Source organism: Amphiprion ocellaris, chromosome 21 (genome assembly GCF_022539595.1).
Source record: "Amphiprion ocellaris isolate individual 3 ecotype Okinawa chromosome 21, ASM2253959v1, whole genome shotgun sequence".
NCBI lineage: Eukaryota > Metazoa > Chordata > Actinopteri > Pomacentridae > Amphiprion > Amphiprion ocellaris.
Genome location: NC_072786.1, coordinates 23,745,754 through 23,768,056, shown reverse-complemented (window position 1 = coordinate 23,768,056; position 22,303 = coordinate 23,745,754). Strand labels below are relative to the sequence as shown.

General features: G+C 40.2%; 1 protein-coding gene across 4 annotated transcripts; it reads right to left on the bottom strand.

The window, feature by feature from the left end:
* Nucleotides 1-1,078: 1,078 nt before the first annotated feature.
* On the bottom strand, nucleotides 1,079-18,364 carry LOC118471493 (NXPE family member 3-like). Of its 4 annotated transcripts, XM_055006345.1 has the most exons (9): nucleotides 17,955-18,364; nucleotides 16,217-16,346; nucleotides 15,608-15,773; nucleotides 11,724-12,161; nucleotides 10,789-11,084; nucleotides 10,028-10,098; nucleotides 8,015-8,221; nucleotides 7,641-7,937; nucleotides 1,079-1,204 (listed from the first exon to the last, which is right to left on the bottom strand). In XM_055006345.1, the coding sequence occupies exons 3-9, from the start codon at nucleotides 15,734-15,736 to the stop codon at nucleotides 1,149-1,151; spliced, it is 1,494 nt and encodes a 497-aa protein (XP_054862320.1). In that variant the 5' UTR covers nucleotides 15,737-15,773; nucleotides 16,217-16,346; nucleotides 17,955-18,364; the 3' UTR covers nucleotides 1,079-1,148. The 4 variants fall into 4 exon arrangements, with proteins under 4 accessions (XP_054862320.1, XP_035812318.1, XP_035812319.1 ...); XM_035956425.2 differs by lacking the exon at nucleotides 1,079-1,204 and having other exon boundaries at nucleotides 4,943-7,937; nucleotides 17,955-18,330; XM_035956426.2 differs by lacking the exons at nucleotides 1,079-1,204; nucleotides 16,217-16,346 and having other exon boundaries at nucleotides 4,943-7,937; nucleotides 17,955-18,347.
* Nucleotides 18,365-22,303: the final 3,939 nt, after the last annotated feature.

Below are 22,303 nucleotides of genomic sequence, written 5' to 3'. Positions count from 1 at the left end.
CACAAAATCAAAAAAAGAACATAATCTACCTACAACTTTTAAAGAACACGCTAAAAAACACAATACTAAAAAGTCACACTCTTCTCCTCATCACTCATTTTTACATTTTAACACAATGTCAAAGCCACACAAATCACATTCTTCATGTCAAATCACTTCTCTTCACTACAAATGGGAGAGAACAGCAAACAAATAAAATACAACTTATGGCTTAAATATCTTCAAAATCTCTTTGCTATTCCTCTACATTCAAATTCCTCAACACCACTCAACAATCACCTGCAGGATCTCTTACTTCTTTCTTAGCTCTGACAAAACATCTTCAAGACTCTGAGAAGACAACTCATTTTCAACACATTTGCTGCTTCGTCTAAGTGTCCACACACATCTCCAGTCATCCACAGGCCTCACCACTGATCAGCTGCACAAACTTACATGTTAAACTTCTCCAAAGATAAAATACAGGCCCTTCTGTCTGATCACAACTTTTACTGGTGGCTCATATTTCAAGTTCATTTCCTTGCAAAGTCTTTATTTTGGATTAAAGTGGGATCTGTGACCAGGCAGATCACTTGTTTATTCTTAGCATTTGGATTTCACTGACATTCCTGTCATGTAGAAAAATAGAAATATCTTTGCATTGATTCAGCTAAACTAACTGCAGACACTGAGAGGCGTAAAGTTCAACAAATGCTGTTTTTATTTACTTCACTGGTGACATCAGTAGATGCTTGCAGTGAAACCACCACTGCAAATATTTATGCATTTAAGTATTACAACTGAAAACTCCCTACAAACGTCCACTTCTAACACCACAAACATTGTCCAGAGGAAATGATATTAGCTGAACATAAAAACATGTAAAACAGCTCTGATGCTTTCATCCTGAGCTCCACTCAAACATTTCACTGTGCAGCAGCTCAGCAGTTTGTTTAAGAAAAGCATTTAGGTTCAATCTGTGAAGCCCAAAACCCACCAGCTTTGAAAAATGACACCATTTACCAGAGTCACAAACTGTAAAAACAGAAGGAATTGTTGGATTTTCTATGTGAATGTGTCGCCTCTCTAGTTAACTCACCCGGTTACGTCTCCATCCTGACGCTGCTCTGCTGGACCGGAGCTTCTGGACCAGCCGGGTGGACCTTCCTTCACAGATCTTCCCGGTGGGAGTGATTCTGAGTCGGCCTTGGTTGACTGCAAACTCCTTAAAATGGACACATGAGAGGAAATCGTGGACAAATCGATACAACAGCTTGTTCGGTTTGTCCTGTTCTTAAATGGGTAGAAAACTGCTGAGAGCTCTCAGTTCAATTCAATTTTCAATTCAATTTTATTTATATAGCGCCAATTACAGTCAAATTGTCTCGAGACGCTTTACAGAACCCATATGCCTGACCCCCAGAGCAAGCCAAAAGGCGACAGTGGCAAGGAAAACACCCTTTTAACAGGGAAAAAAACCTCGAGCAGAACCCGGCTCTAATGTGGGGGGAACCATCTGCCTGCTGGCCGGGCGGGTTGAGAGGGACAGAAGAGGTAGAAAGGTAGAGATAGAGGGGTAGAGATAGAGAGGTGGGGGGTGGGACACAAGGACCATAAAACACAGCCACACATCTGAAGCATCCAGCATCCAGCTCTGGGACCAGGGACACTCGGAGAAAGGACACAGAAAGAAACAGAGTGAATGTAATGCAATAATGGTATATGTAGTAAATACATAGGTAGTTAGAGAAGGGCTCAGTGCATCAAGAGAGGTTCCCCAGCAGTCTAGGCCTATAGCAGCATAACTAGGGGCAGAACTAAGGGACGTCAAGAGGGGAAGTCAGTTGTGCAAATGAAAACACCAGCATACCCCGTCAGGGTCCCCCAGTCAGCCCTAACTATAAGCTTTGTCGAAAAGGAAGGTTTTAAGCCTGGTCTTAAAAATAGAGAGGGTGTCCGCCTCCCGAACCCAAACTGGGAGCTGGTTCCACAGGAGAGGCGCCTGATAACTGAAGGCTCTGCCTCCCATTCTACTTTTAGAGATTCTAGGAACAACAAGTAAGCCTGCAGTCTGAGAGCGAAGAGTTCTGCTAGGATAATATGGTACTATCAGGTCTTTAAGATATGATGGAGATTGGTTGTTAAGAGCTTTATATGTCAGAAGAAGGATTTTGAATTCTATTCTAGATTTAACAGGAAGCCAATGAAGAGAAACCAATATAGGAGAAATATGATCTCTCTTGCTAACTCCCGTCAGTACTCTGGCTGCAGCGTTTTGGATCAGCTGTAGATGTTTCAGAGAGCTATTGGGACAACCTGATAATAAGGAATTACAGTAGTCAAGCCTAGAAGTAACAAATGCATGGACTAGTTTTTCTGCATCACTCTGAGACAGGATGTTCCTGATTTTCACAATATTTCTCAGGTGGAAAAAGGAAGTCCTACAGATTTGTTTTATGTGCGAGTTAAAGGACATGTCCTGGTCAAAGATAACACCGAGGTTCCTCACAGTAGTACTGGAGGCCAATGTAATGCCATCCAGAGTAGCTATATGCTTTGAAAGCAATTCTCTAAGATGTCTGGGGCCAAATACAATGACTTCAGTCTTGTCTGAATTTAGTAGTAAGAAATTATAGGTCATCCGGGTCTTTATGTCCTTAAGAGAATCTTGCAGTCTAGCTAGCTGATTAGTTTCATAGAGACTTGCAGAGCTTCACTCAAAGGTTCTTGTCCTTTGGTTTAAAAAAATTGTTTATAGCAACACAGATGTAAAGTACGATGGTTTTGATGCAAATACCTGACTGTGTGTTAAATATTAAACAGATAGAAATGTTCTGTTAGGCCATTTCTAAAAACAAAAATGACTGGAGCTGTCAATGTTTCTTAATTGATCTTCTGCATTTTAAAAAAAAAATTCTCAATCCAAATTTGTCAACCACACCAACATCAACCAGCTTTTTATGATCAAGTTTTTAAAAAGAGATGATGTATTATTACATAAGAAATGCATATCCTCCGTTAGATACTGTCCACAGTCCTTTAGAAACTGTAGATTTGGAGTCTAAACCCATTTGCTATTTGCACTGTTATCAGATGTCGTATGTTTGCCAGATAAATAGATAAACTGGTCCAGCTGAGTCGCTCAGTGCTGGATTCAAATAACAACCCTGTATGCTGAGTTTCAGGTTCATTTGATACAACAGACAGCTGACAAATTGACAGATGTAATGTTTGCGATCAGTTTAGGACAAGACTTTGGGTCACAAAACACATCCAGTAATTACTTTGTAAATCCGTAGAAATGGCATTTTTTTCAGAACACTGTTAAAGCTGGATATTTAAATTTTCATTAGACAAACAATCTGATGTAATCTGAGTTCAGCTTTAGTGTGCAGGTACAGATACTGCAGCAGTAAAACAGACGGACATGTATGCTATCTGGTCTCACACACAGCACAAAAAAACCAAAGAACTACTTGTTCAAGTGCTTTTCAGTATGAACTATTTTACTCAAGTAATTTCATTTTATGTCACTTGTACTCCACAACATTTTACACAAAAATATTGTACTTTTCCCTCTATACAATTATAGTTACTTTTCAGATTCACACTGAAACAAAAAGTATAAAATAATTAGTAAAAAGCATCTAAAGTAGCTAAAATCTGTAAAAACCCTAACCCTGAACCACATACTTTTTTTTCTGCTACTATAATTTAATACTTTTTAAAGCTAATTACTTTGACTTGTAGCAGAACTGCTCCAGGACTTTTTAAAATAACGTTTTCACTTAAATGGAATGTGCTGCATTGTTTAATTGCTATATCATATTTCTTAACCATAAAATATCAATTGACAACAAAACATACAATATTTTCTTTCCTTCTTCTGCTTTTTTCTTACTGCTTCTCTACTGTGGCTCCTTGAGTTTTCTCACTTGTCACCTGTTGCGAAAGACTACGGTTCACACCAAGTATCCCCATCCATGCTGGCTGCCACCAGGAATGTAAATCAGACCAAACACTGGGTCCAAAATCCAAAGTTTGATAAAACAAAACAAACAATGAAAAAAACAGCAGCGGTCTAACAAAGGCAAGTAGTCAAAGAGACCACCAGAGCAGGCAGGGAGCAAAAGAGCAAAATCCAGAAACTGTCCAAAAATCTGTTGGCCCACAATGCAATAAAAACTCACTATCTAGAAAAGAGGAAGAGTTAACAGGCAGACAATGTTCTATGTGACTGTAAAGTGAGGGGAGTAACGGAGGTGGTTCAAAGGTGCAAAAAGGAAGGAAACTTAAAGAGTGAACAAAGAGTGAAAATAAAACTGATTGGACAGACAGAAAATCAAGCTTCATTTTTCAAAAGGTACAGTGCAATACAAGACGATGTGACACTGGAATTCATTTTGTCCTGAGGCAGTTTCACTTGACACAGACTAACCATCCATTATCTGTACAATGATTCGTCCTCATTAGTGTCGTGTCATGGGGGGTTGGAGTCTATCCCAGCTGACTTAGGTTGAATGCATTGGACACTCTGGACAGATCACCAGTCTATCACACATAGAGACAAACAATCACACTCATTCACAGCTATGGACAATTTAGAATCACCAATTAATTTCAGCATGTTGTTGGACTGTGGGAGAAAGCTGGAGAACATGATGTAAACATGATGTCAGTAAAGCATATAAAAGAATGACAGAGATGGAGTTCTTTGCAGGACACCTCTGGAGTTGGATCTTGTCGGAAAACCTCCAGAAAAGAGGATCGTACTTCAATAGTATGTGTCTGCAGACCCAGAGGCTGCACTCACAGGGCTGCACTAAGAGGGCTTCTGCTACAGCTGCACATTTGGAGCATTTTTTAAAGACAGCTACCACAATAAATGATCACTAAAGTGCATAATTTACGATTTACATGCATAGCTTAGGATTTTAAAGGATGATTTCACTCAAAATATATGTAGAATTTAAAATGGTTATTCAAGGAGTATTCCACTTTTATTTTGGCTCCAGTAATTTTGTCTACAGAGCAGGAGGCTGTACTTTCAGGACCACACCGAGTATTCCACACAAAATACTATTTCATATCCTACTTAAGATTTTAAAGGTTTAGTTCACCCAAATAGTACTTATTACAAAATCATAACTTGGTTGATAAGACAGTTCAGAGTTCATGTGGCATAAGAACCTTTATGAAAATCATCCCCATTTCATACAGTTGTTGTACTTTGGTTTTTAATATAGATTTTGAGCATGTACAAAAACACAAGCAGAAAAGAACAACTAAAAGCTCATTTCTCCACTGATCAACTCACAACCAAAAATGTAAGCTAGTTAACATTTTGTACAATATGCATCATTCTGTCTAACACAGTATCCTGTTTAAATTACTATTAATTTAATAGTATTGCATCAAAATTCTCATGAGCTTCATACTAAAGTTGTTCAAACCTTATGAATAGAAAAAAGACTCCTTGTTTCTGTTGTTTCCTGAAGTTATACAACACATTCAACTCCAGCTACACTCAAACACATCTCAGTGGGCTGCAAGACCAGCCTTGCTCAAGGCTGTTACACCTGGCGGCACAACCAGGTGCTGAAGTGTCTGGCACTAGTGCTGGAGACACAGCGCATGAGTGTTAACGCCCTTCCACCCACGTCGACCCAATGGCAAGAAACAACATTTGTCTGGGAGGGTGAGGGTCCTCTTGGGTGGGACCCTCTTTGCTGCCCAGATCCTGGGCATTTGAGAGGGTCTTGTGATTGGAGAATGCTAGTAGACCTGGACCAAAAGCTCTGCTTCACAACTGAGATCGCATCCACCAACCTGCGACCAGACCTGGTGCTATGGTTAGCTTTGCTTAGGCATGTCTACATCATCAAGCTCGCAGTGCCCTGGGAGAGCTCAGTAGAGGAGGACTATGAGTGCAAGAAGCTGAGGTATACAGAGATTGCTGCCGATGCAAAACAGCAAGGCTGGAAGGTGAGGGTCCAACCAGTCAGGCAGGCTGCAGAGGATTTGGAGTCACCTCAACATCCAGGCTTCTCCGGGAGATGGGAGTACACGGGAAGGCCCACCAGCAGGTGATCAAGGACCTCTTCAGAGCTGCTGAAAAGGGAAGTCAGTGGCTATGGATGAAGAGAAAGGACTCCACTTGGGCCTTCAGGTGAGTAGATGGCATCTAGGGGGTGAACCTGGGATGCTGGGATTCACTGCTGAACCCTCTGGAGGTATTGTGGGCCTATCAGCGAAACGCAGATGAAGGAGGGCGCCCACTTGATAACCCAGAGGATGCCCTCACTCATTTGACCATCCCACAGTGTCTTAGGTGTCTCATGTATGCAAGAAGGGATATCAAAATCCTACTACATTTAAATAATGCACATATACTACAGTACATAAGATAAAATGTACCCATGATCAAACATGCTAAGTTAGGCCTAGAGCAGTAAATCCCACAGACAAGATGAACCAATAAATGGTCAAAACCAGAAACTGAATCTCCCTGGAGGTAAAACTATATTTGTACCATAAGCTGTCTCCAGAAATCACAACACTAATAGCACTTTAAAAAAATACTGTCGCAAACTACAATCACCTTGAAGCAAGACGAGACAAGAGACGAGAAGACCAGTCGAGTTTCTTAGAGGTGGAAGTTAGCTCCCAGATGAGTGACTGTAAGTCTGTTTCATAGACTGGGATTATGTATGAAACTTCATGGGAATATGATCTGTCTCTGTACTGGCTACAGAGTTCCAGCATCTCCTGGAATCCCAAACATGAGGATATATGTGTTAAGTTAGCTTTATTCTCCAACCTGGAGAACCTTAAAAACAAGCTAAAATGCCTTTCTGTCCTCTGTACTTGATCTGTTTCTCTATGTTTTTGCATGCATAATACACAAAAGCTGTTTGATAAAAATGGCATAAAATCAGAAACAACTGCACTTGTTTTCTTGTGTCAGATCTGCTGCAAATGTACATGGCCACAAAGGGAAATGGTCTAACAAGGAAAGCACTCAGACAGCGCAGTACTCACCAAGGCTGCTCAGTCACTGTATGATTTCCGATGGATAAGTCCCAATAAGTCCACGGCTGTGGATTTGTAGTAAGATCGCAATCATGTAATCGTCAGTAGGCAGCTGACGTGGCGTTAACTTGTTGTCATAGTTACAGTGGTCCTTGTGTCATTTCTGACCTTCCCTGAAAATTTCATCCAAATTCATTTTTCTGTTTTTGAGTAATGTTTTGCACAGACAGACAAACAGACAGACAAACAGCCTAACAACCTAACAGATGAACAAACATACACGGATCGTCACATAACTCCACCACATTCCTTGGTGGAGGAATAACTAATTGTAGTTAGTCTTTTCTGTGCATGGATTGCTGAAGACAACATCTAGTCACTCTTTATAGGGCAAATGTAGGACAAGAGAACATTGATCATATTCTTAATAATGGGAGGTTGTGGGTGGAGGTTGTGAGGTAAGTGGTGGGCCAGGACCATCTCCCAGGCATCCACCAGATGAACATTCAATCCTTTAAATATGGCCCTGAGTACTTTGTCATTCTGCAATGAGTACCAGTCACTGTTGGCCAGACTCTCAAAGAGCGTCAAAGCTTTGGGGTTTGCTGTCCGGATGATGACCACTGTACCTGGAGATCTGTTCAGCAGGCGTATCACCGCCCTGCGGATGGTCTGCAACCGCCGGATGTAGACCTCCATTGGGTAACTGCCAAAGTGTGCCCAGATGCCAAAGATCACGACAGTGTTGGTGCCTCCGATTACATTGTCTAGTTCATTGGCAATGTAACGCAACTCGCTGATTGGGACAGGGTGACAACGGAAAGGAGGACCATGGCAGCGAAACGTCATCAGGATGTTGTTTGGAATGTCCATGGCCATGAAAGGTCCATTTTGTTTATGGCTGTGCAGGTCAAACTCCTTGAGATCTAAAAGTATTACAGAGGAAACAGCTTCAGTGTGAAGTAAATGAGTCTATTTCCTTCAGACTCTGAGAGGCAACTACCTGGTAGTGCTCCATTGAAGTACTCAAACCACTGCCTGATGGTGGAGTCTCCATACAGGTGGACCACTTTGCCTTTCAGACATTGAGTGACGGCTGAGGGGGTGTTGAACTGCTGAACCTTGGTGCCACTTAGTGTTTGCCATTCATCCTTGTAGTAATAGCCAGAGAGTCCAGACTCCATATTGCTGCTGTTCACCACTGCTTGACCTGAGAGGAGGGAAAGATAAGAATAACTTTGTTGATAAATCCCTTGAAAAGTTCCAAATCAGTTTATTACCAGTGGAGACCCTCGTAAACACTTCTCTTTGAGGTCTTTGTGGACTCAGTTTTCTACCCTCATTGCCCCCACCTGTTCACAATAAACACCCATCTACCCAGGATGTCCTTGCATGAACATATTTGTCAGGACAATAACACATAAATGCATCACAGACATGTAGTCTTAAAACTTTTTTTTAAAGAAGACTGTTTTTTGTGGAGGCTGTTATGGTCCCTGCTCCAGCCCCTGTTCTCCTCCTTCTCCCTCCTTTTCTCTCCTTCTTCCTCCTGTTGTCTCTACTTCTGTGTGTCTGTCTTGACCTGTCTGTCCCTTTGGCTCCCTCTGTCTGTCATGTCTCTGTCTCCTGTGTGCATCTCTGTTTTTCACTCACCCTCCTGCTTTCGCTACCTGCACTGCTGATTGCTGGGATGTAAGTCAGCTGAGGCAATCGGCTCACTCCACTCATTTGTTCCTAAGCCCGCTTCATGATATACAAGCCCAGTTCAGTCATTCGCTCCTTGCTGGACCATAGACTGCACATCCCCACTTGGACTCAGTTCTTCTCCCAGATTACTGCCAGCCCCGTTTCTGTCTCCAGCCTGTTGTTCCTGTCTTGTCTCCAGTCAGCTCCTCTATTTCCCAAGCCTGCCTTTCCCCTTTGTTTTCAGTTCCCAATTCTCATGAGTACCCCTTTTGGTAGTTTAGTTAATTCTGTGTGAGTTTCTGTAGGTTTCCACCTTTTTGTTAGTTGTGAATTTTTGGAGAGAGTTTGGTTTGGTTTCCCCCTCAATCCGATTTCCCTTTTTGTATTGTCTTTGCTCTTGTTTTGTTTAATGAAGCCCTTTCCTATTTCCCCCCGTAACAGAGGCAGTGTAGAGTGGATTTGTTTTTGTTTGTCTACGTTCGGCCACAGATTAGTACACAACTTGTACACCACTGATTAGTAGTCCATGTTCATTGTGATAAAAGTACATGTCACTCAGTACAACAGAGACACTCATTCATACATTAACATTTAATGTAGATGTTTAACGGTCATGGTCAACTTTAGTTCTACTTTAGTCTGGTTAATCTACATAATTAAAAACACCAAAGAGTTTGACCCTTAAATATTTATTTTTGTCAAGTAAAGTTGTATTTTATATAATTTTTGTAGAGTTTTAATCCTTAATGTTAAAAGTATTCAGGTAAATTGACACTGTAATTAACACAGTATAGCCTTAACTTCAATATTTAAAGCTGTTAATTCATGAACTTATTTTCCTTATTTTGTTTTACTGTATGTGTAATGGTTATTTTTCTTGACACTGTTGTGTTTAATAGTTTTGAAACAACAGTTGAGTCCTATGACAAAAAGACTTGTTAGCAGCATAACTTCATTGCAGCTTCTTTCTTTCTTTAATTCTTTGCAGCACAAGTAGCAGAGTAAGCATCACAGCTGAGTAGACATTTGGAGTCAAGTGGTATCCTCCTGCTAAATAATTTGTAAAATATATTGCTGGAAAGTTACTGAACAATAGCCCCCTCAATTTTCCATGTCAGTGTAAGTCAAATACTTAACGTATTCAATACATATTCAATATGTTGAATTTGATTTTCGCCCTAGACATTTTTATGTGCGGGGTTCATGATATCAATACTTGTTGCATTTCGCACTTCTCCAACTGGTCTGAACAAATGTTTTGCAGATGTTTAGTTTTCATTTACTGTCATTATTAGGCTATGGTGGTTGTAGTAATAAGAAGATCCTTTACCTTTCGGTCTTGGCAACACAGTGACACTAGCAGGTCCTGAAGCTGGAATTGACACTTTCATGTTGACACCGCTGAAGCAAAGCATACATAATAAAATCTTAAACACACACAAGCAAAAACTGGAAAGCATTTTGAGGTTAAACCTAGAAAAATCTACTAGGAAGTTAAAGCTGCACTATATAATGTTTTCCTGTACACAATGAGTGTGTGTAATGTGACAGATGGGCATTTTAGTGTCTTTACACTAATTGTTACACTTATGATGCTTAAATTTGCAGTTTCAGTTCAGTTTCACCACTCCTCAGCATCATTTATTTGACATAGAAGCCAGTTGTTTTCAGCAGACAAAGCTCTGAGTAAACACTACAGACTAATAAACAGCTGGTGAAGTTATGATCTAGCTGGTGAACATACTGGACCATGTTGCAGCTAAAGAACCGGATAATTCCCTTTAGCGTCGATGGAGAGCAAACCAAAGAAAAAAACTGTGAACAGCAGACTTGTAGTTGCCAGGCAACCATTAACACAACTACAAATGAATATCGGTGTTCCTCCATGTTTGCTGGATGTAAAAACTCGCTAAGGGAGCTTTAACAAATCTACTGTGCATCTGTTGGTTTATGGAAGGATGGTATCCAAAATAAATAGAAATTGTAGTGTAATTCAGAGTGGTGATCTTAATTTTTAGGATTTATGACATGTTTTACTGCATTAATAACTCCAGAAATTTCCCTCAAAAGACATAAACATAAGTTACTCACAGCTGAAAAAGTTTCTCCTCATTGGCCTTGAGGTTTTGTTTGACTTCTCTCTTGGAGTGGTTGATCCTGGTATCACAGTTCAGATTCTTTGGCTTGAAGCAGAACCAAGGTTCACCTGTATGGAGGTCAGTGTAGTTGCACAGCGGCTGCTCAGTCGAACGCAGGAATACGTTACAGATGGTAGTTTCAGAGATGGAGCCTGAGTAGAAGAGGCTCTGGAAGATAACCCTGTCAGGCTGTTCACTGTTCAACCTACGTAGCACCGTGACGGCCTCACTGGGGTGAACCAGTGTCACCTGATAGGACAGAGAACAGAACTTGATTTAACTTCAAGAATTACTTGAAGCTACAACCCCTGTTCCTGGCATAAAGTTGATGTATCACAGATTAAACAACTCCATTGGTCCACTGCACAAAACATATTAGGAATAAGGTTGCAAAACTGTGAGATGCTTGTTCTTTTTTTTTGGGCAGCAGATTTCAACACATGGATGGAGAATAGTCTGTTTGCTAAATCTCATCCCAAAACCACAAACACCCAATTAGTCCAATCACAATTCACATATTTGACGGATGGTCTGCTGAGTATAAAATCAAAAACTTAGAGTAAAGGTGGAATGAATTAACTGTCTGATTGTCATCATGCAAATGTTGCATGTCCAGCTAACAAATATACCTACAGTAGTAGACTAGCATTACTTCCAGGACCAAAAAGTATTTTAATTCATGTCAGTTTATTGAGTTACAGTTTACATCACAACAGTCAGATCCACTGTATGTTTCTTTTACCAATGGGATGCTACCACCAGAGCACAGGCCAATTTTAGCATTTAGAATTCCAAGTGGTGAATCTGTCACTCTTTGCTATCAGTCAATTGGAAGATAGACTAACAGAATTTAAAACCCCCATTTAACATGGGAAATTTTATTATCACCTCAACCCATGCGCTTCCTTCCCAGAGTAAAGAGAAAACAGCAGAGTAGGAGCCATTGAGATGATCCTCCACTTTCCCAGCAACACCTGCACCAAGAGTCGGGTTGTGCAGCCGAGCGAATAAGACGTCTCCTCCAGACTTCTTAGAATGGCCTTGGAAGTCACACATTTTGATCAGCACCTTCAGCTTGTCCCCTACATGCCACTGCCCTCCTCCAGTCTGTGGAAGAATGGTGAAGGTGCTCTTAGCCGGATAACTGGTTTCATTCATGGAAAGAGGAGTCGGCAAAGGTGGAGTTTCTGGCCAAGCAATGGATTCTAGTAGGAGTTTTTCTTCAAGGTCCTCTTTAGGGGACAGTGGCTGGACAGTACAGACATCATGATGTTTCTTTGGCACCACTCTTGGAGGGATGATGGTGAGGTTTTCCTTTTTCTGAAACTGGTAAAAGATCAAGAGAGAGATGGTGACAAAGATGCTTCAAACAAAAAGAAGGCCAGAATAGTCTTTTGTGCTCTTTAGAACAGAGTGATGTACAAAATGAGAGATTTCAGGGAGATGAAAAGAGCTTTATTTTTTGGTTTTCTTGCCGCCTTATACATGGGCAAAACAACAGGAGCTGAAAGGTTATCAATATGTCTGCCAAAATCTAACCCTAATCCCAATCCTAATCCTCCACATCAAAGGGTTTGTGTGTTTCAAGGTCTTGTTCACCAAAACTCTTATAATTTTGACTTGTATCATCATCTTGACGCTAATTGGCACTGATGGTGTGATTTAGATGCTGATCAAAGGCAACACTGTCTAATGCTGCATTTGATGATCCTCAGACATGAGAAGTTGGACTTGGGTCATTCTTCACCTTGGTTCGATGCACAAAGTACAAAAAAAAGGTACGTTTTCTCATGTTTTATATATTTAGATATGAAACTTATAAACAGTAGAGAAGCTAGGTTTATTTACTGTTTACTGTATACACTGTAATTTTGTGGGAATCATGTCAAATGCTGAGGTCAAAATTGAGAAACTCTACCCATATTACCAAGTAGGAAATGTGACTTGTGATGGCATTTTCCTTGATTTTCCTAGTCAGAAATGGGAAATTCTGACTTCCTAGTTGCCCTTGAATGCAGCATTGAGCCACATGCAGCAAATAAGTAGTAAACATGTAACTCCAAAACATTACTTTATCTTTTTGATCCCCACAGACAGTAATTTCTTATACTAGCTGTTAAGTTACTCTTGTGTTATTGCCCAACTATAATAACTATATGAAAGTGTTCAATTAAATGATAAAATTTCAGAAAAAAATGTGATAAGGACAAGACTGAGTTGCATGACAATCAAGGCAGAAATAGCAGCAGGCTATACTTCAACTATAATGTGATTCCTAAGTTTAGGAATAGTAACACATCGTTGTATTGCATTACAGACAATCGCTTCAGTAAAAATCAACTGTGACTTCTCTTGTAGGTTCTTGAAGATATTTTACTTACATCCAAGAATCTTCTTTAGTTCTAATTGACTAATGGGGACTTACAGAATGTATAGTCACTTTAGCTCACATGGCTGATCTCCCATTAACAACACAGACTCACATGTCTCCAGGGGTCTATTTCACAAAACAGGTTCAACAAACTCTGAATGTAACCCTGAACTCTGAGTTGATCTACTCTGAGATAGGAAACTCTGAGTTTCCAGTTCCAGAACAGCTGATTTGAGTTGGCTTAATCAACTCAGAGCAGTTTCACCCGGAGTTAAGCACATGCACCACAACTATAAAAAACCAGCATCAATGGAGCCACAATTCGACGAGTCACCATGGCAACGGGGAAGAGGAGGGCTGCATTTTTCACCCCACTTGAATTGGAATTCTTAATGCGCTCATATGGCGAGTTTGAACACGTTTTTAGAAAGAAGTGCAACACCGCTGCAGCTGCAAAAGAGAGGGAGACGGCGTGGGAGAACATTGCTGCCTGGGTCAATGCCTAAGTTTAAATGTAGTCCTTTGCAATCACAATAATATTACAAGGGAAAACTGTTTGAATAGTAGCGTATTAAGCCGTTTCATTTAGGTGTAATCCCGTGGTTAAGAAGCGCACGTGGCAGCAGTTTACGATGAAATAAAAAAGCATTGTTCAAACAGGTAAGACCTAATAATCTCATGGAGGTTCTCATGCGGATAACCGCAGCGCAACACACAATATCTGCTGGGATGTGAGAGCATGACTGCGGTTGGTAATGTTGTAAATGTAAGGACAGATTAGGTTGTATGTAGATTATGGACTGTAACGTGAAATGGTACCGCTCAAAAAGATAATTGTCCAGAAATGCAAGAACATCTATGCGCGGTCTGATAACAATCTCCCAACAAATATTTAATTCTCTGTGCAGTAATGCTGCTCCTTCATCCACTGGATCATTCATAAAAGGACATGACATTTTTAAAGACGGCAGAACTAGACTACGCCAAAACTCCTGCTGACTGAATGAATGAATGAATGAGGGAATCAAATAGCGTGTGGCTGAAAGAGGGCGTGTGTGCTGAACTCAAGGTTCATTGAGAAAAACCTGGTCCCGACCAGGGTAGGTTCATAGACTCTGTTACTACGGTAACTGACCGAGAGCTTAAGTTACCTCTCTCTGTGAAACAGGCTAGAGTCACCCCTCTTTCTCTGGTTTGAGTTACCTCCCTTTTTGAAATGGAAAACTCAGAGTTTCCCTCATTTCAGGGTTAACAGACTCAGAGTTTTCACTAAACCTGCTTTGTGAAATGGACCCCAGGTGGAAATTGTTGTGACACCAGGAAGTCCACCAACAATAACAACAATCATGGTAGTGGAGGTGCCAGTTTACACAACAAAGGATTTGAATCTGCCAAGTCAGGAGTGACATGGAGAAACTTTCTGGGGAGAAATGTTATCACTATGTTATAGGTGTTTGATAAATGGTGTCACAATCCCCCTCCTTCTGTTTACAAGTCTGTGCACTCTTGTATATAGGAGAGACTAAACAACAGCTTCATAAGTGCATGACCCAACAGGAGAGCAACTCCTCAGGACAAGACTCAGTAGTCCACCTTCATGTGAAGGAAAAAGGACATTCCTTTGAGGACAGCAATGTCCACATTTTGGACAGAGAGGAGAGATCGTTTGAGAGAGAAGTAAAGGAAGCCATCTATGTTAAATTGGAACAGCTATCTGTAAATAGAGGAGGGGGTTTGCAATATCCCTAATCAAACACCTATAACACAGAGATAAGGTCTCTCTACAGAAAGTTTCACCATCATTAACATCTTGAGTCACTCCTGACTTGGCAGATTCACATCCTTTGTTGTGTGAACTGATATGTCCCATCACCATGACTGCAGTCACTGGTGGACCACATGATTTTACAACAATTCACACCCAGAGACATGTGAGTCCTGGGTTGCTAATGAGCCATGTGAGCTGGAGTGACTATGAATTCTGTAACTCCCAATTAGTCAATTAGAACTAAAGAAGCCTCTTGGATTAGAGATGAAACATCTTCAAAAACCTACAAGAGAAGTCCAGTTGATTTTTACTGAAGCTCCTATGAATATCACAACCTTTAAGACTGAGAATTTTCACAAACATATTACAAACAAATGTAATTTAAATACAGTAATATCTTACTTTGTAATGCATTAGCCCCAGCTCTAGAGACAGTTAGAAAAACAGAAAAAAAACCTAGACAAGCTTTTGCTGCAGCCTGCTAAAGCCTAAAAACAGTAAAGTTGCATGTTTTTGCCAAACGTTATGAAGAATATTTCAGTAATCTTTAACATATCGAGCAATAGCCACATTCACCAAAAAAAACCAAACAAACAAACAAACAAACAAACAAAAAAAAAACCAAGTCCTTACCTCCACAATGTGTATGAAACACAGCACACAGATCAGGACAATCACAGTCAACAAAAAGAAGATCCGTGCCGCACCGTACTGTGGCTGGTAAGTGGTGACCTCCTGCGTTTTACGAGCTCTGAGCGTCATGATTGGTGATCAGTCGACATCTCCGGTTCATCTGGGTCTGGATTAAAAAGTTAAAACAAAAGGGGCACAAAAAACACGACATCAATTTATTCAACTGAAATTCTGCCATCCTGGAAATTCTTTTAACTGATCAAACACCTACCAAGGCCACAACCAAAGTCAGTGTCCTTTGCCCCCTTGCAGTGTCACATGTTCTTCCTTTGTAAATATTTGAATCTATTTAAACTATCTCTTGCCCCATGAAACCACCTTCTGCAAAGTTATTCTTGCAGTGAGTTGCACACATCCATACTGATTCTTCTTACATGCAGCAGAGACTTGTGGCCAATGCTGAGCTTCACTCAAAGGTTCTTGTCATTTGGTTTAGACACTAAAGTTGCATGTTGTTGCCAAACATTATGAAGAACATTTCAGTAATCTTGAACATGTCAAACAGCAGCCACATTCACCAAAAAAAAAAAAAAAAAGACAAGTTCTTACCTCTATTATGTCCAATTTGTGTATGAAACACAGCACAAAGATTAGGACAATCACAGTCAAGGAAAAAAGCGTTTTACGAGCTCTGAGCGTCATGATTGGTGATCAGTCGACATCTCCGGTTCACCTGGGTCTGGATTAAAAAGTAAATACAAAAGGGGCACGAAAACACGACATCACTTCAACCGAAATTTGTCAGCCGGGAAATTCTTTTAGCTGATCAAACATCTGTCAAGGCCCCCGTGCAGTTTCACATCCCTAATGTTCTTCCGTTGCAAATATTTGAATCTATTTAAACTATCTCTTGCCCCATGAAACCACCTTCTGCAAAGTTATTCTTGCAATGAGTTGCACACATCCATACTGATTCTTCTTACATGCAGCAGAGACTTGTGGTCAATGCTGAGCTTCACTCAAAGGTTCTTGTCATTTGGTTTAAAAAAATAGTTTATAGCAACACAGATGTAAAGTACGATGGTTTTGATGCAAATACCTGACTGTGTGTTAAATATTAAACAGACAGAAATGTTCTGTTAGGCCATTTCTAAAAACAAAAATGACTGGAGCTGTCAATGTTTCTTAATTGATCTTCTATATTTAAAAAAAATTCTCAATCCAAATTTGTCAACCACACCAACATCAACCAGCTTTTTATGATCAAGTTTTTAAAAAGAGATGATGTATTATTACATAAGAAATGCATATCCTCCATTAGATACTGTCCACAGTCCTTTAGAAACTGTAGATTTGGAGTCTAAACCCATTTGCTATTTGCACTGTTATCAGATGTCGTATGTTTGCCAGATAAATAGATAAACTGGTCCAGCTGAGTCGCTCAGTGCTGGATTCAAATAACAACCCTGTATGCTGAGTTTCAGGTTCATTTGATACAACAGACAGCTGACAAATTGACAGATGTAATGTTTGCGATCAGTTTAGGACAAGACTTTGGGTCACAAAACACATCCAGTAATTACTTTGTAAATCCGTAGAAATGGCATGTTTTTCAGAACACTGTTAAAGCTGGATATTTAAATTTTCATTAGACAAACAATCTGATGTAATCTGAGTTCAGCTTTAGTGTGCAGGTACAGATACTGCAGCAGTAAAACAGACGGACATGTATGCTATCTGGTCTCACACACAGCACAAAAAAACCAAAGAACTACTTGTTCAAGTGCTTTTCAGTATGAACTATTTTACTCAAGTAATTTCATTTTATGTCATTTGTACTCCACAACATTTTACACAAAAATATTGTACTTTTCCCTCTTATACAATTATAGTTACTTTTCAGATTCACAATGAAACAAAAAGTATAAAATAATTAGTAAAAAAAAAAAAAACTATATGAAATAGCTAAAATCTTTAAAAACCCTAACCCTGAACCACATACTTTTCTTCTGCTACTATAATTTAGTACATTTTAAAGCTAATCACTTCTACTTGTAGCGGAGCTGCTCCCAGACTTTTGAAAATAACTGTTGCACTTAAATGTAATGTGCTGCATTGTTTCATTGTTATATCATATTTCTTAATCATAAAATATCAATTGAAAACAAAACAGGAAATAGTGGCAAAAATATACAAGTTGCCGAGCAAAGACGAAGTGTAGATTACAAAGTACAGCATGTCTCTGTAAAGAAAATGGAGAAGTACGATGCAAAATTGCATAAAATATCAGTGTCAACATTTAGTATTCACCTTCTATCAGTGAAATCCTGTCTATAATATGTCTTACCTGAGGAGTATGTCATCTGGAGACGGCACGATGAACTCTGATGAAATTATACCGTCACCATTCCGTTGATTTTGCCTGTCAGGTCAGGCACTGGCTTGCTCACTACTGGATAACAATGAAAACCGGTACTACCTGTCCCATCCCCACTATGCCCTGTCCACCTGCATCCCCGCCCTTTCGAGGGGGGAAATGCCAGATAAAAGTTTATGTTCACCATTCAGCTGATCTTGTTGCTGTTTACTGAAGTTTGTCCTCTTTTCTTTACTTCCTTGATCATGAATGAGAGGCTTGTGAACACATGCAGCACTGCAGCGAGGATCAAACTTAAGCAATAAACACCAGTACCTCATGACGATCCAACAAACCTTCCTAACCACTCCCATATACAGCTAGAGGGCACACTGAGAAACCATCCTTTCTCCTACTCGATGGTGTACAAAAATCCAGCGTGATGAACCAAAGATTTAGAATTTTAATTCGTCAGTCCAAAATACCTTCTTCCAGTCTTTTCATCCTGCATTTCCCTCGCCATTTTTATACCAACACTTTCTGCAGTACAATACTCTTAAAATAATGCTCTGGAGGCAGGGGCGGATCTACTGGGGTGGCATAGGGTGGCAACTGCCACCCCTAGAAGATGCCTTGCCACCCCGGCTGCCACCCCAGTTCTGAACGATCTAATTCAAAAATATGTATATGAAAGGTTGTGGCCGGCCGTAAAGAGCGACAGTCCAGGAAAGACGAATAACGAGTGAAACTCCGATGTCCGAGTGCTTTTGAATGCACCATGTTGACGTCACTTCCTGTACAGTCTATGCTGCTACAGATACGAGACGACATGATCCCCATGAGGGAGCTGCTCTTAGACCTCACTCATGGGGATGACAGCTGGACTTCGGTGTGTAAGACACTAGTTAAACTGGGTTAGACTTCATGCTAATATAACTGTTCACAATGTATTAAATGCTAATAGTGTCTAAATTCACATAAAGTGTTTGCTTGCGAGACGAGCCACGGTTTCCAGTGAATCCGGGCCTTGCTAATTTTTACTTCTGTAGCTAGCTAATGTTAGAGAACAGCCACAGAAGGATGGTGGGGGATCGTCTGTGGAAGTTTTTCTCTTTTGTTTTTTTGGTAATTGCAACCTGTGATTCTGACAACAGACTGTAAGTCAAAAGAAATCACACATTCACTAAGACTTTACATGACATTAAAGTGTAACCAAACCCCCAGTCACACCAGGTTTTCATGCACTGTTTGAAAACTACATCCTGCTTGTTTAATGCTGTTTTTTTTTTTTTTTTTTTTTTTTTTTTATAATTTTCGTGTCAAGGTCACAATAACACCAACACTGATGTGTTTCATCATAGTACAGTCATATCATTTAGTTTACAGCTGAAAAAATGTTTACATGTTAAGTATCTCTTTCAAGGTTTAAATTGTACACATAAGATTGTATCATAGTTAATCATGAAAATGATCAAAGGAAAAAACATAGTTCAGTCAGTGTGATTCTTGTAGGAGACGGTAAACAATGAAGAGGAAGGAAACCACCGGCAGCTTTTCCCAGCCTAAAAGAAGAGAGGAGGAAGAGCATCCCAGAGAGGAGATGGAGGAGGAAGAGTTCAGAGAGAGAAAGAAATGAAGGCATGCAGAGCTCAGACAGAGAAAGGTAAATCAGAGACTATCTCTGGTCCAGCTGCTCCACATGCTATGAATATTGCTTTAGTATAATATATCTGAGTAAGAGGTACACCTGTCGCAATAATGACCTTTTTGGACAAATTATTATCTGATGTAGTTAGTCTTTTAATTTTAAGATGATAAGTAGATCCTTAATTCTTAAGAATATACAAATATTGGAATTATACAATTATTGTAAGAAATGTCTCAAATAATGAGCATCAAAAAATAAAACCACAAATCTAAGACAATAAATAATATTATCTGGACTCTGAATCTGTTCTAGATGAATTGATAATGTAATCACTGTGGCAGGCTGAACATAAGCATAGATCACACAAATGCAGATTTCCCAAAACAGTGCATAAGAGAGACATTGTCTAGTCTTAATCTAATTTGTTGCTATATTTAAGAAACATTTCTAACATATCTAGCATTTGGTTTCTTCAAAGTGTATGAGGTTGACTTTATTTCAGTTTAAATCTTTTCCCCTTTCTGCTAGACATATCAAATCACATATTGTGATTGACTAATAAGAACAACTCATGGATTGGCTGACAAATACAAATGATATTTACTTATTTAACATACTTATTTCAGCACTATTTGCCTCAATTTGATAACGCCTGCCGGTTGGTTTCATCCAAATCCGTCGTTCTGTCATGAACACAGCCTGAGGCTGTGGGCAGGGGCAGTGCTCTCTCCTCCTCCGGTTCTATTCTCTCCCTCTCTCGCTCTCTCTTGTAGTATCTGATCTGAGATGTTGCTTGTCAGAATACAATGTGTTCTTCTGCTGAAGGAAGTCATTGCTGTGATTAGATTGGGAGTCATTATGTCCAGGAAATGATAATTGATCTCAGGGGCCCTAATGGCTCTTTGGGCGTCTTAATGATAGGGGGTTGATCTGTAGGGTCTTGTTCTATGACCAGATGTCTTCTAATTAGGAAACATATGTTGTGACCTCATACCTGTCCAAAGCATATAAAATAGACCTTCGGTTATTGTTCGTGGAGGTTCATATTGGCTCTGAATCCTCCCAGGCAGTCTCTCTGTCTCATTGATGCTGTTCTTCTTTATAATAAACTTATTGTTAAGCAAGTCAGTGTCAACGGACATTTTCTTCAACATCTGCACATCCTCGATGTCTAAGAGAAACCACGACACTCTCTATCTTGCTCTGAGGTGTGTGTTGGTATAGAAGGCTGCAGCAGGTGTTCTGAGTTGATGATTGGGTGATTGTGTGCAGGTGGAAGTCGTGCAATCAAGCTGCTCCCACTCTGCTTATAATCAGACGCCGCTCTGTCTTGGACGTGGGACTGTGAGCAATGAACAGTCAGTGCTCTGCTCAGTTCATGTCTGCGCCTCTGTTTTCTGTACTCTCAGTAATCCTGTTTTCTTTGTTTAGTGTCGACTAGTGATGGCGAGATGAAGCTTCATGAAGCATTGAGGCTTTCCATCCAATTGGTTCACTCATGGTTCGAAGCTTCATGGTGCTTAATTTGCTCTACTGCGCCATCAATTGGATACATAAAAGTAAAACAGGCAGAGTGCCTATAATGACACACTAGCATTGCTATGTGAAGCTTTGAATTGTGCTTAAATGATAATGGCAATAAACAAGTAATATACTTAATATAGTGTCTGCTTTTCCTGATAGCAGGAACAGGGGGAAATGGAAACGAATTGGAGAGAGATTTGAGATTTGTAGCTTGACTGCTTGATTGATGTCAGGTTCTGGCTTTCTGTAAAGTGCTTAGATGTTTTTAATTGTAATTAGGGCTATATAAATAAAATTTATTGTGTTTTTGCTACTTGTTGTTTTGTGACTGTGCATGTGGTACCAGTTACAACCTGTAAAACAAAAGTAGGGACAATATTTTATTTGTTTTTATTCAAAAACATCAATTTTTCCACAGTGCTGGGATTCAGGCGACTTCTTTTTTTTGGACAATATTTCTCTAGCTCCTTGGAACACAACAGACACTTCACCTTTTAAAATACCTGAAAAAAAAATTAGAACAAGCGATGTGTGGTGTTGTCACAGTTATTCATATTACACGTAACTTGTTATGTGCCTACTTTATTAGGAGAAATCAGGTCAAAGTGTTCCCAGACAGGGGAGAATCTTCTCTTTCTGGTTGGCTCTATTAAAAAAAGAGTCTCAAACTGATTGAATGCAAAGATACAGCAGGTAAAAAGCCAACAAATGTGAACCGGGAATCCATTGCGTTTTGCTGCACCTTATATTTTGAATCGCACGTCAAACCTGCGAACCACTTCCTGAACCAGTCACTCGGTACAACCGGCTTGCGAGGCTTCGAACGTCATCATTTTTGGCTCCTCCCCTAAATGAAGCATGCCTCGATACGCGCTTCGTGGACACGCCCCCTCCATTACTTGACGCACGCTTCGAAACCTCGGCACATCTCCTAACATCACTAGTGTCGTCCTCTGCCTGCTTCTGCTCCTGGATCCTCCACCTGGTTTCCTACCTCCTTTCCATCTTGGAGTCTCCTGGAAGAAACACCTGCTGTCAGCCAGACCTCGCCACCTGAGATGCCATAAACATCCAGGTGGATGACAACCTAGTGGAAAGCTTGGACGCCTCGTAGCCATACCTCTGCTCCAGCCAGTCCATCGCTGGTCCAAACACCTGCAAGAGGATT

Coding starts and splice junctions, on each gene's coding strand:
- LOC118471493 (XM_035956426.2), bottom strand. CDS start 15,736: ATGACGCTCAGAGCTCGTAAAACGCAGGAGGTCACCACTTACCAGCCA. Junction 11,085..11,723: donor AAGGAAGCGCATGGGTTGAG/GTGATAATAAAA, acceptor CTGTCCTATCAG/GTGACACTGGTTCACCCCAG. Junction 8,222..10,027: donor TGTGTTGCCAAGACCGAAAG/GTAAAGGATCTT, acceptor CCCTCCTCTCAG/GTCAAGCAGTGGTGAACAGC.